General features: G+C 37.8%; 1 protein-coding gene and 1 pseudogene across 2 annotated transcripts; one reads left to right on the top strand and one right to left on the bottom strand.

Annotated features, from left to right (window-relative positions):
* Positions 1-658: 658 nt before the first annotated feature.
* Positions 659-4,922, bottom strand: LOC143471201 (uncharacterized). Its single transcript, XM_076969595.1, has one exon. The coding sequence runs from the start codon at positions 4,658-4,660 to the stop codon at positions 1,061-1,063; it is 3,600 nt and encodes a 1,199-aa protein (XP_076825710.1). The 5' UTR covers positions 4,661-4,922; the 3' UTR covers positions 659-1,060.
* Positions 4,923-6,914: 1,992 nt separating this feature from the next.
* LOC143470764 (multicopper oxidase mco-like) lies at positions 6,915-12,397 on the top strand (annotated as a pseudogene). The gene is made up of 15 exons (XR_013119399.1): positions 6,915-6,950; positions 7,083-7,290; positions 7,496-7,597; positions 7,786-7,917; positions 8,961-9,166; positions 9,259-9,402; positions 9,524-9,731; positions 10,040-10,212; positions 10,344-10,423; positions 10,543-10,639; positions 10,808-10,928; positions 11,158-11,306; positions 11,397-11,502; positions 11,934-12,016; positions 12,151-12,397. The product of XR_013119399.1 is annotated as a multicopper oxidase mco-like (transcript).
* Positions 12,398-12,794: the final 397 nt, after the last annotated feature.

The raw sequence follows: 12,794 nt of genomic DNA, 5'->3' as shown, positions 1-12,794 counted from the left end.
AGCATCGACGATGCAAACTTGTTCGCAAAGTGTAATAATGGCTGTGGTTAATTTTATTTACAGTACTTTCAGTAATTTTAAAAACCTTTTACTTTTCATGACCACTTTAAACGATATATTTTTCTTATTTCAATTTGCGTTTACTGTCTGACTAGTTACTTATGCAATGGTGAGTTTCACAGTATCAATTTACTGTGCTTTTCTTTGTTTTGAAAATAAGTTTAGACCCTATACCGTTTTACCCCTAATAAGGCCCATTGCTCATATTTCGCAAACCCGTGCAAATGAAAGAAAATTTTTATCCCTATATAAAAACTAATATAAATTCATGATGGTTTACCAGATTTCATCCATGTCACGTGATCCAACTATTCGCTAGAGCACAACAAAAACTTGATATTTGCAGTTAAGCTGGTTTTGTTAATTGAGAAAAAAATAACTGAGAATTTGGCCGGTTAAATGAACTGTTGTCAGCCTAATGAAATATTCATGTAACAACCAACTTAGTAGGAAAAGGATAACGCACAATTTTTTTCAAAAATTTTTAAATTCTATATAAATTTTTTTTGGGGGGTTGTCAGGTATTGTGGTTTTAATATGTCGTAGTCATTTACCAGACGTGGGCAAACTGCGGCTCGCGAGCCACATGCGGTGTACTAAATGATGCCGTTATTCTTAGCTTTATTTAACGTAAATCAATCACCTGAAATAATAGAATAATAGTAAAACAATAATAGTATAAAAGCAACACAACCTCACAGCTGAAAGGGTGTTCGTTTGTGACAATACGAACTGTGGAGTAATCTTAGTCTACAACTAAGGAATGCGCAAAGCAGACAAACACAAGTAATCAAGATAAAACGAGGCGAGTTTAACAAAGGAATTTCATTACATTCACCTGGCCTATAATAATTTTGGTCTAATACTGTGATTGTATAATGGACATGGTATTATACATTGGCTTGGGCTTGCAATAAGCACGTACACAAAATAACATATACTGAGCACGTATCGTATACGTACTGATAGGTAACACAAGTTAGTCTACATACGAAATATTTCACTGTTCGCCATAACGGGGTGGAGGTACCCCTTTGTTGGTTCGGCTTGATCGGCGAAGATTTCTTTCTGTCGGCATGTTCTCTATTTCTGGTTCGTCCGTGACAGGAGCATCGTTTTGAACTTCAATGTTTGGTGAAGGGCTGCTTATAAAATTTTCTGTGACGGGTATTTCGTTCCTGTTTGGCGCTTCTTGAGGGCATGGTGAGAGATCGTTCAAAGACACTGTAGATTCCTGTCCGTCTGGCCGTCGGACGCGTGCATACGTTGGATTTGTATCTATCAATTCAACTTCGTCTACCAAGGGATCGTATTTGCTGTTGCGTACAAAACGTCGGAGGTACACTTTATTGGGAGCGATCAGCCACGATGGTATTGAAGGTCCCGAGGTAGAGCGTCGGTCAAAGGAGAAAAATCTTTGGTGAGGTGTCACGTTTGATGCCGTGCAGAGCAGCGACCTTATAGAATGCAAGGCTTCAGGTAACACTAGTTCCCACTGGGGTAATGGGAGTTTCCTTGACTTGAGTATTAGCGTAAGTGTTTTCCAGATGATACCGTTGTATCTCTCCACTTGGGAATTTCCAGTGGGGTGATATGGGGTTGATGAACTTGTTGCAATTCCCAAGTTTCGAAGGTGAGTGCGAAGTTCGTGTGATATAAGAGAGGGTCCACGGTCAGAGTGAATATAACTGGGTAATCCAGTGAGGGTAAACAGTTGATTCAGTCCCTGAATCACTGTTGTCGAGTTCATGTTTGGACACGGCACAGCGAATGGAAATCGTGAGTACTCGTCGATTATGGTTAAGATATACTTGTTCTTAGATGATGAAGGTATCGGTCCTTTGAAGTCGATGCTAATTCGTTCCATTGGCTTTGTAGCTTTTATTAACGCCATCTGGGGAGGTCTGTAAAATCGTGGTTTATTTTCAGCGCATATCTTACAGTTCGAACATACTTTCCGTATTTCGTCGGTTGAAAAGGGTAAATTCTTCATGCGAATAAAGTGCAACATTCTGGTGACTCCAGGATGGCCCAGGTTATTATGGATGTCTTCTAGTTGACTTGGTTGATAGATAGAGGCGCTGGTTGATCTTGAGAGACAGTCTGCGACCGGATTCATTTTGCCAGGACGGTAGCGAATTGAGTAATTAAGAGAGGCAAGTTCCAAGCGCCAAGTTTGGATTTTATTGTTTTTGATTTTCGTGCGACGACGATTGTCAAGCATGTAAGCTACTGATCGCTGGTCAGTTACTAGTTCGAAGCTTTGGCGTTGTAAAAGATCTTTCCACTTCCGAGTAGCTTCGATGATTGCCGTCGCTTCTTTTTCTATAGCTGGATACTTCAATTCACTTCCGTGCAACATACGTGACATGAAAGCGACCGGTCGTCCACCTTGATTTAGAGATGCTGATACAGCAACATCTGAAGCGTCGCACTCAACAACAAATGGCGTAGTCTCATCAATGGATTGTAATGAGGTGGTGGCCAGTTCCGTTAGGAGCTGGTGAAACGCTTGCTCCGCCTCTTCACTGAGGGGAAAGGACTGGACTGTCGTTAGTGGTTTCACTTTGTCGGAAAACCGTGGAATCCACTTCGAATAGTAAGACAAGAAGCCAAGAAGGCGTTGTAGAGCCTTTTTGTTCTGTGGGAGAGGATATTCTTGAAGCGGCTGTAGTCGGTCAGGATCTGGTTTGATTGTTTTGTGTTGGACTTGGTAACCAAGAACGTTGATTTGCGAAACCGATTTGACAGTCTTGCTTTCATTGAATGTTAAGTTTCGGCGTTTGAATACGGTAAGCAGTTTTTGGACATTGTCGTCGTGTTCTTGTTGTGTCCTGCCACAGACCGTGACGTCATCTTGGTATGCGAAAGCGTCGTTCAGATTTTCTTCATCAATGATGCGGTCAATTGCTCTCTGGAAGTTGATCCCTCCGTTTGTGACACCATATGGAATTCTTTTGTATTGCCATAACTTGCCATTGGCTTCAAACGCTGTGTAGACACGGTCGGTTTCCAATATCGGAATCTGATGATATGCAGATTTCAAGTCGAATTTTGAGAAGACGGAATACTTTGCAAGTTTATTTATCAGGTCATCTATTCTTGGAAATGGATATGCGTCTACGTGAGTGTAGAGGTTAATCGTTTGCGAGTAGTCGACACACATTCGGGTTTTTCCTTCAGTGCGAACAACTACTATCTGTGCTCGCCACGGAGACCGACTGAGTTCAATTACATCATCATCTTGCATTTTGTTGATTTCTTCTCGAATAAATTGTTCGTCGGGTTTGCTATACCGCCGTGATTTGACTGCAATAGGTTTGCAAGATTTTGGTAACTGTGGAAATAAGGTTTCCATTGCAATAGTGGCCGCTGGTAAAGCACAGACTATGGATTTGGATAAGGTAAAGTCTTCCTCAATACCACCATATTTGATTATAAGCCGATTATGCCGTTTCTGGAATGCTTGACCTAAGATCACGTCGCTGCATAAGTTGTCCATGACTCCGAATTGAACGTTTTCGTATTTGCGGTTGTTAACGACGATGTTGGTTGTGCAGGAACCTAACATTGCACATCTTAAGTTGCTTTGTGCCATAGATACTTCTTGGCGTGTTGGGGTTATTGGAAGATTCAGTGATTTTGCGGTGACGGCATTGATGTAGTTATCGGAACTTCCAGAGTCAACCAGAGCGCATAGGTTTTGATCACGTATTGATATCATTAGCGCCGCTTCAAGTAGGTTGTGCGGATAAATTGCGCACAAGGTCGGTGTAGCTTTCGCTACTGTAGCGACGGTTTTCGAAGGGTATTTACTTTTACATACCTTCAGGAAATGTCCAATTTTCCCACATTTGTTGCACGTGAGATTTCGCGCTGGACAAGATCTCCTGTCATGAAAGTCATAACCGCAAAAATAGCACTTTTTCTTCTTGAAAGAAGCTGCGATGTACGTCGTTGTCTCGAGCTCTCCTCGATTCTCTATTTCATTTTTACTATGAAGACTTTGCGGGCTTGTGGAGGCCGATGAGCATGTTGTGCTGTGCATGTTGTATGCGGAGGCATTCTTGCTTGCCATGTCTAACGCATTTGCTTGGTCTACTGCTGATTCGAGAGAAAGGGTTGTATTCTCTAGAAGTCTTTGACGGATCGAGGGAGATGCGAGACCGTTAATAAATGCATCTCTACAGAGTTCTTTGCGATATTGTTCCGCAGTCACATCTTTGCACTGGCAGTTTTTGCTGAGTATTTGCAACGTTTGCATAAACTGCGTTGGGGACTCGCTTGGTTGCTGCTTTCTCGTTGCCAATAAGTGGCGAGCAAAGATTTCGTTCGGTTTCTTGACGAGTAAATTTTGTAGGATTTCAACAGCAGAGTCGTACGTATTGCAATCTTCTATGAATTCAAATATCTCCGCCGACACGAAATTCGTCAATAGTTGAAGTTTGTTGATGGGAGGAGCTGTAGAAGTTTGTTCTCGCGCAAGTTCAGCTAGGAAGTTATCAAACGTTCTTTTCCAATGTTTCCATGATTTGCTGGCGGTTTCGCAGTTGATGTCAACTTCTAGTTTGGCAGGTTTCAGCGCACTTGTTTTAGACATGTTATTGTCAGCCTACAAATTACGTTAAATAAATTGTACTAAATGATGCCGTTATTCTTAGCTTTATTTAACGTAAATCAATCACCTGAAATAATAGAATAATAGTAAAACAATAATAGTATAAAAGCAACACAACCTCACAGCTGAAAGGGTGTTCGTTTGTGACAATACGAACTGTGGAGTAATCTTAGTCTACAACTAAGGAATGCGCAAAGCAGACAAACACAAGTAATCAAGATAAAACGAGGCGAGTTTAACAAAGGAATTTCATTACATGCGGCTCTTCGGCATGTTTTTTGTGGCTCTTCTAGTCGAATCGTAAAATTTCAATAAAATTGCAAAGACTACCAAGAGTACTGTTTATGAACGTTTCTCTCTTTTTCTTTTCTTTATTTAGGCCAGCATTGATGACAAGTTATTATTTATCCAAATTTAATGATATTTTTCGATTGAGGAATGCAGATATGGAACAATTAAACGACATCAATTATTTATGACGTCATACGTTCTTATGACTTGGCTCGTCAGTAAAAATTTAACAACCAAAGCGGCTCTCGGGTTCAAATAGTTTGCCCACCCCTGTCATATACCCTCACGGCTGTGGTACGATACAATATGATACGATTTTTCAGTCTATTTTCATTTATGATTCTTGAGTTATTTTCAAAAAACTGTTAGGTGGGGCTTAATTGGTACAGGTTCCTTGTATAGGAAATAATTAAAATGTTTCATGCAAATGAAGAAATAAATCTGGAATTAGAAACAACTCGTTTTGTAAATTTGCTTATAAGACTTTGCCTGAAATCATCTTCAATCATCTCTTTTCAAAGTATGCGGGGTTTCATTTCGTTATGGGATATTGTCTTATACAACCATGTACAATATACAATCGGTCAATAGCAATAGCAATACAATAGCATACAAAATGCGTTACAAACCATATAAAATCTTTAAATGTGATCATAAACTATACAGAAAGCTTTATTAAGGTTTCAAATCGACAGTAATGAGAAAGGTTAAGCATTTAGGCCCTGTCAAAAATAACGATTAATAAAAAAGTTTATTTCTAAAAGTTTGAAATGGATTTCATTGATACTGTCTGTTTCAATTCGAAAGCTACGCCATTTAACAGTAAATTACCTGCATACAATTCGTGTTCATGGAAGCACACTGAACCATCTTGGGCGAAAAACGCCAATGGATTCGGGCTGCTTGCTGATGTTTCTGTATATGAGCCCGTATATGGATTGTAGCTTATCACCTATCGTAGATGAAAATAAAGCTAGAAACTTTCACTGTATATTGCCGTGTAGACGTTCATTGTTTTACTACTTTTGCTAAAACAGCATAACCCAAGCCCTTTCCGGATCGATTAAAACAATCTGTTACAAAATAACCTGGAAATGATTGATGGGAATATCACTTAATGTTCAATGTCTTTAATGCAAACATTAATTTTAAACGTTAATGTCAATGTAAATATAGATTTACCGCTTTGTGCATAAAAACGAAGGCTTCGGAAAACTTTTCCACGAATTCCAAAGCTGAATACTTATCATCATACTCATAAACATTTAAGAAAAAATAAACTTGGAATGAAGATTTTGCTTCTTATATATCTTGCTGATCTTTCCAAACTTTCCTTAGGACAGGTGTGTTTATTCTGCAATTAATCACGAACGTTTTACAAGACCCGCCCAACCAATTCAATATTAGGCCAAGTAAAATTTCCCGCCAAAATTTTATCCACAATTCTATTTTTATCACTTTTTTTTATCTGCAAGTGATTTCAAACTGCTGTAAAATCTGTAGGTTTATAAGCGTCGTGGTCTTACGCATCGTTTGTAGTTTTAAGTATAAAGGTTATACTAGTACTACTACCACTACTACTACTACTACTACTCCTGCTAATATTACTATTGCTGCATGTACTGCTATATTACTGCTTGCCAAGATAGTGGAGATGCGTCTTTCTCACGCACTGATGGAAAACACGATCTTAGGCAAATTTCTTTGATAAATTGGTTAAACGCTTACATTTGAATAGTGAGCTGATGCTGGTGTGCGTAAAAATTTGAAACAGCTGAGTTTTGAAAAAAGTTAAAAATGTTGCGTAATTTTGCCCATCTTCATTTACGGCATTGTTTGCTTGTGCAGTTTTAGTTCAAAGTAGTTAAGAACGGTTATTGCAAAACAGTGATGAAAATCATTGCTATTGCTAGTATTTGTTTTGTCGTTGCATCTGCGTTCTCAAATGAGTGTTCACATAATAAACCGTGCAATTTTATTGGTGAGTGGAAGATTTTGTTGCAATATTTTGCTCTAATTCATTCTCGGAAGTTCTAGTTTGAAAACGGGACCACATTAAAACCATTTTAGCTCGGATAACAATATCTTCAATTTCACATTTGTTTGTAATCAGTTTGACTTGAATAAGTTCCCAGGTGGAGAAGTCTTTTCGGAACCAGCAGAATATGACGCCGTCAATGGAGCTCTGAATTTGGAATTGCCCAGTACAAATGAAAGACTTTAAAGTGGAATGGCTAACAATGGTACGAAGAACGTATAATGGAGAAATACCGGCACCCACTTGGAAAATAAGGAAAGGTGACCGCGTAAATTTAAAATTGGTGAGTCAATGATGATATGTAAGTCTTGACTTCTTATAGCATCACCTGGCAGCTGAATGCAAACATGCAGTAAACCACAGGCTAATGAAATAAAAAGGACCTAAACTTCTGACGATAAAAGTTGTACGGTATAACGTAGTCTATATATTTCTTTGCTTGTGCTTGTTAAAGAAATATCATTGGTATATCAATATATCATTTGTAGGTTAATAAATTGGAGCTCCCAGAGAAAGTGCTTCCCTTAAACAAGTTTAGGCTTCCTAACACCACTAACATCCATACCCACGGTCTTCACATCAGCGGAGAGGTAAACCTGAGGGTGGCCTGATGGGGTGGCATTATCACAACTTAAACAAACCTATGAATATAGTTTGTGTGTTTATAATTTACTTTTGGGCTCGCATATACGTTGGGTAAGTTATTTGAAACATATATTAAGTAGTACATACAGGCGTATATGTTGTAATGCATTTCAATATTTGATGATTGCCACAGGAGCCTCAAGATAATGTCTTCGTTGATGTGGGACCTGGAAAGAGCTACAACTACTACTACCAAATAAACGAGGATCAACCGGCCGGTACCTTTTGGTATCATCCTCACCTACACGGCAGCACTTTGTTTCAGGTTCTTTAATTTGTTATTATTATCGGTAAAATGTCAAACATAATTTGAAAAGCACTCAGAAAGTGTGTGCCTCCGTCAAGGTAATAGAATGCTTTTATATTGTATTTGTCATAACACAGCATTTTTTTCACCGCAATTCATTAATACGTTCCTTCATTATGTCAACGTTTAACAGGTAATATGAATCAAGTTTCGAATGTAAATTAACCACAGTTTTTTGCAAACATACTTGCCATTCTCTCATGATGAGGTATTTAGAGTAATTTTGATGATATACAGATAAAGTCGCTTTTAAATATTAACTTTCAAGAGTTAATTTCTGCATGGCTGCTGCAATTTGCATTCAAAAGCGGCCCAGGATCGTTTGTAATGACTGTTTCGTACGGCCTATTAAGAAGCGTGCTGGTTCCTAATCGCAGCAATAGGCTAACACCAACAAACCGAAAGTTGACGTTTTTCAACACCTTAAAAACTTTTGACATTTCTAGCCGACGAAAGTTGTCTTGACTTTACTAATCACAGGTTGCACAACAATATACTATACACGCGACACGTATGTTTTTTCTCTCACAGCAAGGGTAAGCATGACCTGAGATTAGTTCCAGTGGCGGGTTTTTTAATTTAGGCTTATTTCCCAAAGTTTAGTCATTTTTTACTTGTATCCTATTGAATAGACAAGACACCTTGAAAACTTGATTAAAATACGATAGCAGGTAAAACCGATACTAAATCATTCAATCATTTTATTTTTCGTTAAATGCGCGGTGGGGACGACAAATCAAAGCCAGTTGCTACTAGCACGCGCCAATGAACAGTACAAGGTATCAAAGCCTAACGGGTTTAAAACATGCTCAAACATAATCAGCGTAATAATTGCTGGTAACAACTAGCACGGCCACTAAACCTATAAAAACATACTCGATCGAACGATGTTGTTAACAGACAAACAGACAAAAGATAATTTTTCTTTGGCGGAAATGATAAGGAAACTATAACACTGAACATGATGACCAACTAAATTTCGGAAATAATTTTTGTTATAGGTAAATAGCGGGATGGCGGGCATGATCATCGTGGAAGATGCACCTGATCCCTCCATAACTCCTCAGCATCTCCTGGATGTCTCGTGCCCAGACAATTGTCATCACGAAGTGAGACTTGTGTTTCAACCCACAATGATGTTCGTAAACAACGCTTTCCGCGGTTTTGTACATCAACAAGATGAGATGGAAGTATACGAAGCATTCAGGTACCTTGACTCAGCTTCTTTTCTGTCACCATAAAATACTTTAAGTTCGAAATACTGCATTTCGGTGATTTTTACTGAAATTACTTGTGCAGGCATCGAAAATATCCTTTAATTGGCGAAAAAAGAACATTAGAGGATTGGCTATCGGACGAAAACGCCGGCATCGAATACTTTACGACCAATGGAAAACTGTGGCCTACTTACACTCTTAAGAGTGGTCAAATAAAACGATTCAGGTATTACATATTGTCCAACATAATGAATATACTACTTTGGCATTTTACCGTGATATTTTACCCAGATAATCAAAACAATATCTCAATAAACAGACCCAAAATAATTATTACTTTTTTCAAGGCTGGTCAATGCTGGCGGAAGTGCGTCACTCGAGCTAACAATTACGGACAATTCCGGTGCTAAAGCAAAAGGATGCCAAGTCAGGGAAATTGCTATAGACGGTATATACCTTGACAAAGCAAGGTTTCAGAAACACAAAAGAACACTGCTCGTTCCATCTGCTCGTGCTGATTGGCTGGTCGTGTGCAACACTCCTGGAACGTACAAGGTATTTGGATTGCATCCTTCATGAACATTGTACTGGTTGACTTAGATCGCAAAAGATCCTAAGTTGGCTTGGACCGTTTGTATCGAACCGTTTGACAATTTTGGCAAAAAAATGACCATTTTATCAGGTTTGTCCGTGCCACATAAGCTTTGCAAATTATTTTTAAACTAAAGGAGTGAGCCTGTTGGTTTTAAATGCACGCTTATAGTAATCCAGTCACTAATCACTTTTATGGGACTTTTTTACAGGTTAGCTGGTTAGCCTAGACAAAATTAATGACAACATGATAACAGTAACAATTGTTACAGCTACAATCTGTTGCGTTGTACGAAGACAACATGTCTTTGGGAACTGTTCAACGTTGGAACGGAACGCTTTTGAAACTTGTCGTTAAAGGAACTGCAAAGAAGACTTTTATACGCACAAGTTACCAGCTAGACAACATTTTATTGGCGACTTTCGACAACTATCCCAAGAAGAGGTAAAAGAATTTTGTTTGCTTTAAGTTTTTAAAGGTGTTTCTGAAAAGAAATTAGATTTAAAACTCAGTCATATGCTTTGTAACTGTTTTCTTGTAGTTTTATGATTTTAAAGACCTTAGTATTTATACAGGTTACGGGAAGATTTGTGATTGAACTCAATCCATGGACGAGACTGAACAGAGAAGTCTTCAAATTCCCGACTTACTATAGGTAGGCTGCTGTACAATTCAGCACATTTTAATGAAAACATCACATTTTGTGTATTTAAAAGAATTAATGCGTTTTATCTGTAAAAAATCTTTAAGCAGTATTTTGGTTTTTTCAACTAGATTTAAAGCTCATCTTGGCACTGTACAGGAATGGTATTTTGTCAATACCGATCCTGCGACCAGTCACCCAATTCATATTCACGTCAATCATTTCCAGGTAATTTTGCAACGCATTGTTTTAATGATTAAAACAATGCGTTCTTAAAATTTAATCGATCAGGAAACGGCTTGGGTTATGCTGTTTTAATACAGCTAGTAAAACAATTAACGTCTATACGGCAATATACACAGTGAAAGATGCTATCTTTATTTTCATCTACGATAGGTGATAAGCTACAACCCTTATACGGGTCCATATGCACAAACATCAGCAAACGGCCCGAATCCAATGGCGCTTTACGCCCAAGATGGTTCAGAGTGCTTCCATCAACACGAAATGTATGCAGGTAATTGACTGCTAAGCGGCGTAGCTTTGGAATTAAGACAGACAGTATCAATGACATCCAGTTCGAACTTATAGAAATAAACTTTTTTATTAATCGTTATTTTTGACAGGGCCTAAATGCTTAACCTTTCTCATTACTGTCGATTTGAAACCTTAATAAAGCTTTCTGTGTAGTTTATGATCACATTTAAAGATTTTACGTGGTTTGTAACGCATTTTGTATGCTATAGGCACAGATGAAATTAAGAAATCAGATCACCCATTGAAATACCTCGGGCATGATCAACGCTGGAAAGCTGGAGGAAAAGGTATATTAGGTTACAGCGACGCCGGTACTTTTCACGATGTTCTGCTTATCCCACCCATGAGTAACATCACGGTGAGTTTTCCGTAATTGGTCAACAAAAGAAATTAATTTTTTGTCTAATTTTGTGCATTTCTAAGTCTAATCGCTTCTTTTTTTAATTAGATTCGTTTTATGGCGCACAAGTACGTCGGCGTTGCTGTCATTCACTGTCATCTCCTCAATCACGAGGATGAAGGCATGATGATGGTGGCACAGATAGTGCAAGAAGGTATTGTACAGTGAAAGTTTTATAAATCATCGGTTTATTTGTAGACTTAGTTGTTGAGGAATAACCAACTAGTGCTTAACCATAGTTGAATAATTTAATCATCGGCTTTAACAACGCTTTCTCGGTCAACCCTCACACAACAAAGCTTATGGCCGAATTTCTGATATTATGCAATTATTCAAATATAGGTCACTTTCACTTAGAGCTAGTTTACTTAAGTTTATTGGTTATAATGTTTTTTCAAGGTACCGGCTTATAAATAAACGAGTTAAGTTGGAATAAATCCGTTGGATTATTGATTTTGAAGTGAACAGGACCTAGTCTAACAATAAAATAACAAAATTTTTGTTGTAATATTGATCCGATATATACAGAAATAACATTTACCGGAAAATTGTGAACCATGGTCGACTTAAAAGTTATCATTTTAGGTGAAGGTACCGAAGCCGCGATCAAATCTGGAAATGCATATCCCGGCCAATGTAAAAAGAACGATCCTTATCCTTTTAATAAGGTAAACCATTACAAGATACTTATATACCACTAACAAAGTATTTAAAGTGTTATAATTTGCATGGTGTTGATGTTAAAGGTTAAATGCGTTCCCTTATTAAAGTAAAAACAACTACACAAAAGCATGTTTTTCAGGAGACTAATGACGATGAAGATTTTGGTCACCTTATCCAAAAACTGAAGACGTTGAAAAGTCCGGATGAAACTTGGCAAGGTCAAAGGCAACGCTGGATGACGTAAAGTGCAAAACCCGAAGAAAAAGCCTAAAAATAATTTTGAAATACTAAACTATGGAAAAAGTTTATACTGATATAGCTAATCTTTTAATTTTGCTTCGGCCGCTTTCTTGCAATTTCAAATGTTTTAATTGCGATTAAAAATTCAATGCTTTTTTTGGTTTTGCCAAACTGTTCACTTATTTGAAAGTAAAATACGTTTGATCAACCAATTAAAAAGTAAGGTGGTGTTGTCAGAGGAATTGTCAACGACATGTAATGAAGAAGCAGAGCAACAAAAAAGATAGATATTTTGCAAAGTTTCTTTATTAAAGACCCGTGTAAGTAATAGAACAGAAGAAAAGCAATATGATTGATTTTGTGCACTTTCACTGATCACTGTCTTGTCTGTGTTGGTGGAAAACTTTCTTTTGTTTATCCACCCAACATCGAAGAACTGCATGGAAATGTACAACACAACTTTACAAGAGTTGTTTAATTGTGAAAATCTTTAAAAATAAAATATTTACCAAACCACATTAACAATATTTAGAATCCGATTTA

This window comes from Clavelina lepadiformis, chromosome 9, assembly GCF_947623445.1.
Source record: "Clavelina lepadiformis chromosome 9, kaClaLepa1.1, whole genome shotgun sequence".
NCBI lineage: Eukaryota > Metazoa > Chordata > Ascidiacea > Aplousobranchia > Clavelinidae > Clavelina > Clavelina lepadiformis.
The sequence above is the reverse complement of the archived record's forward strand: the minus strand, read 5'-3'. Positions and strand labels throughout refer to the sequence as shown.

What these genes read in the sequence shown, in the direction of transcription:
- LOC143471201 (XM_076969595.1), bottom strand. Translation starts at nt 4,660, where the DNA reads ATGTCTAAAACAAGTGCGCTGAAACCTGCCAAACTAGAAGTTGACATC.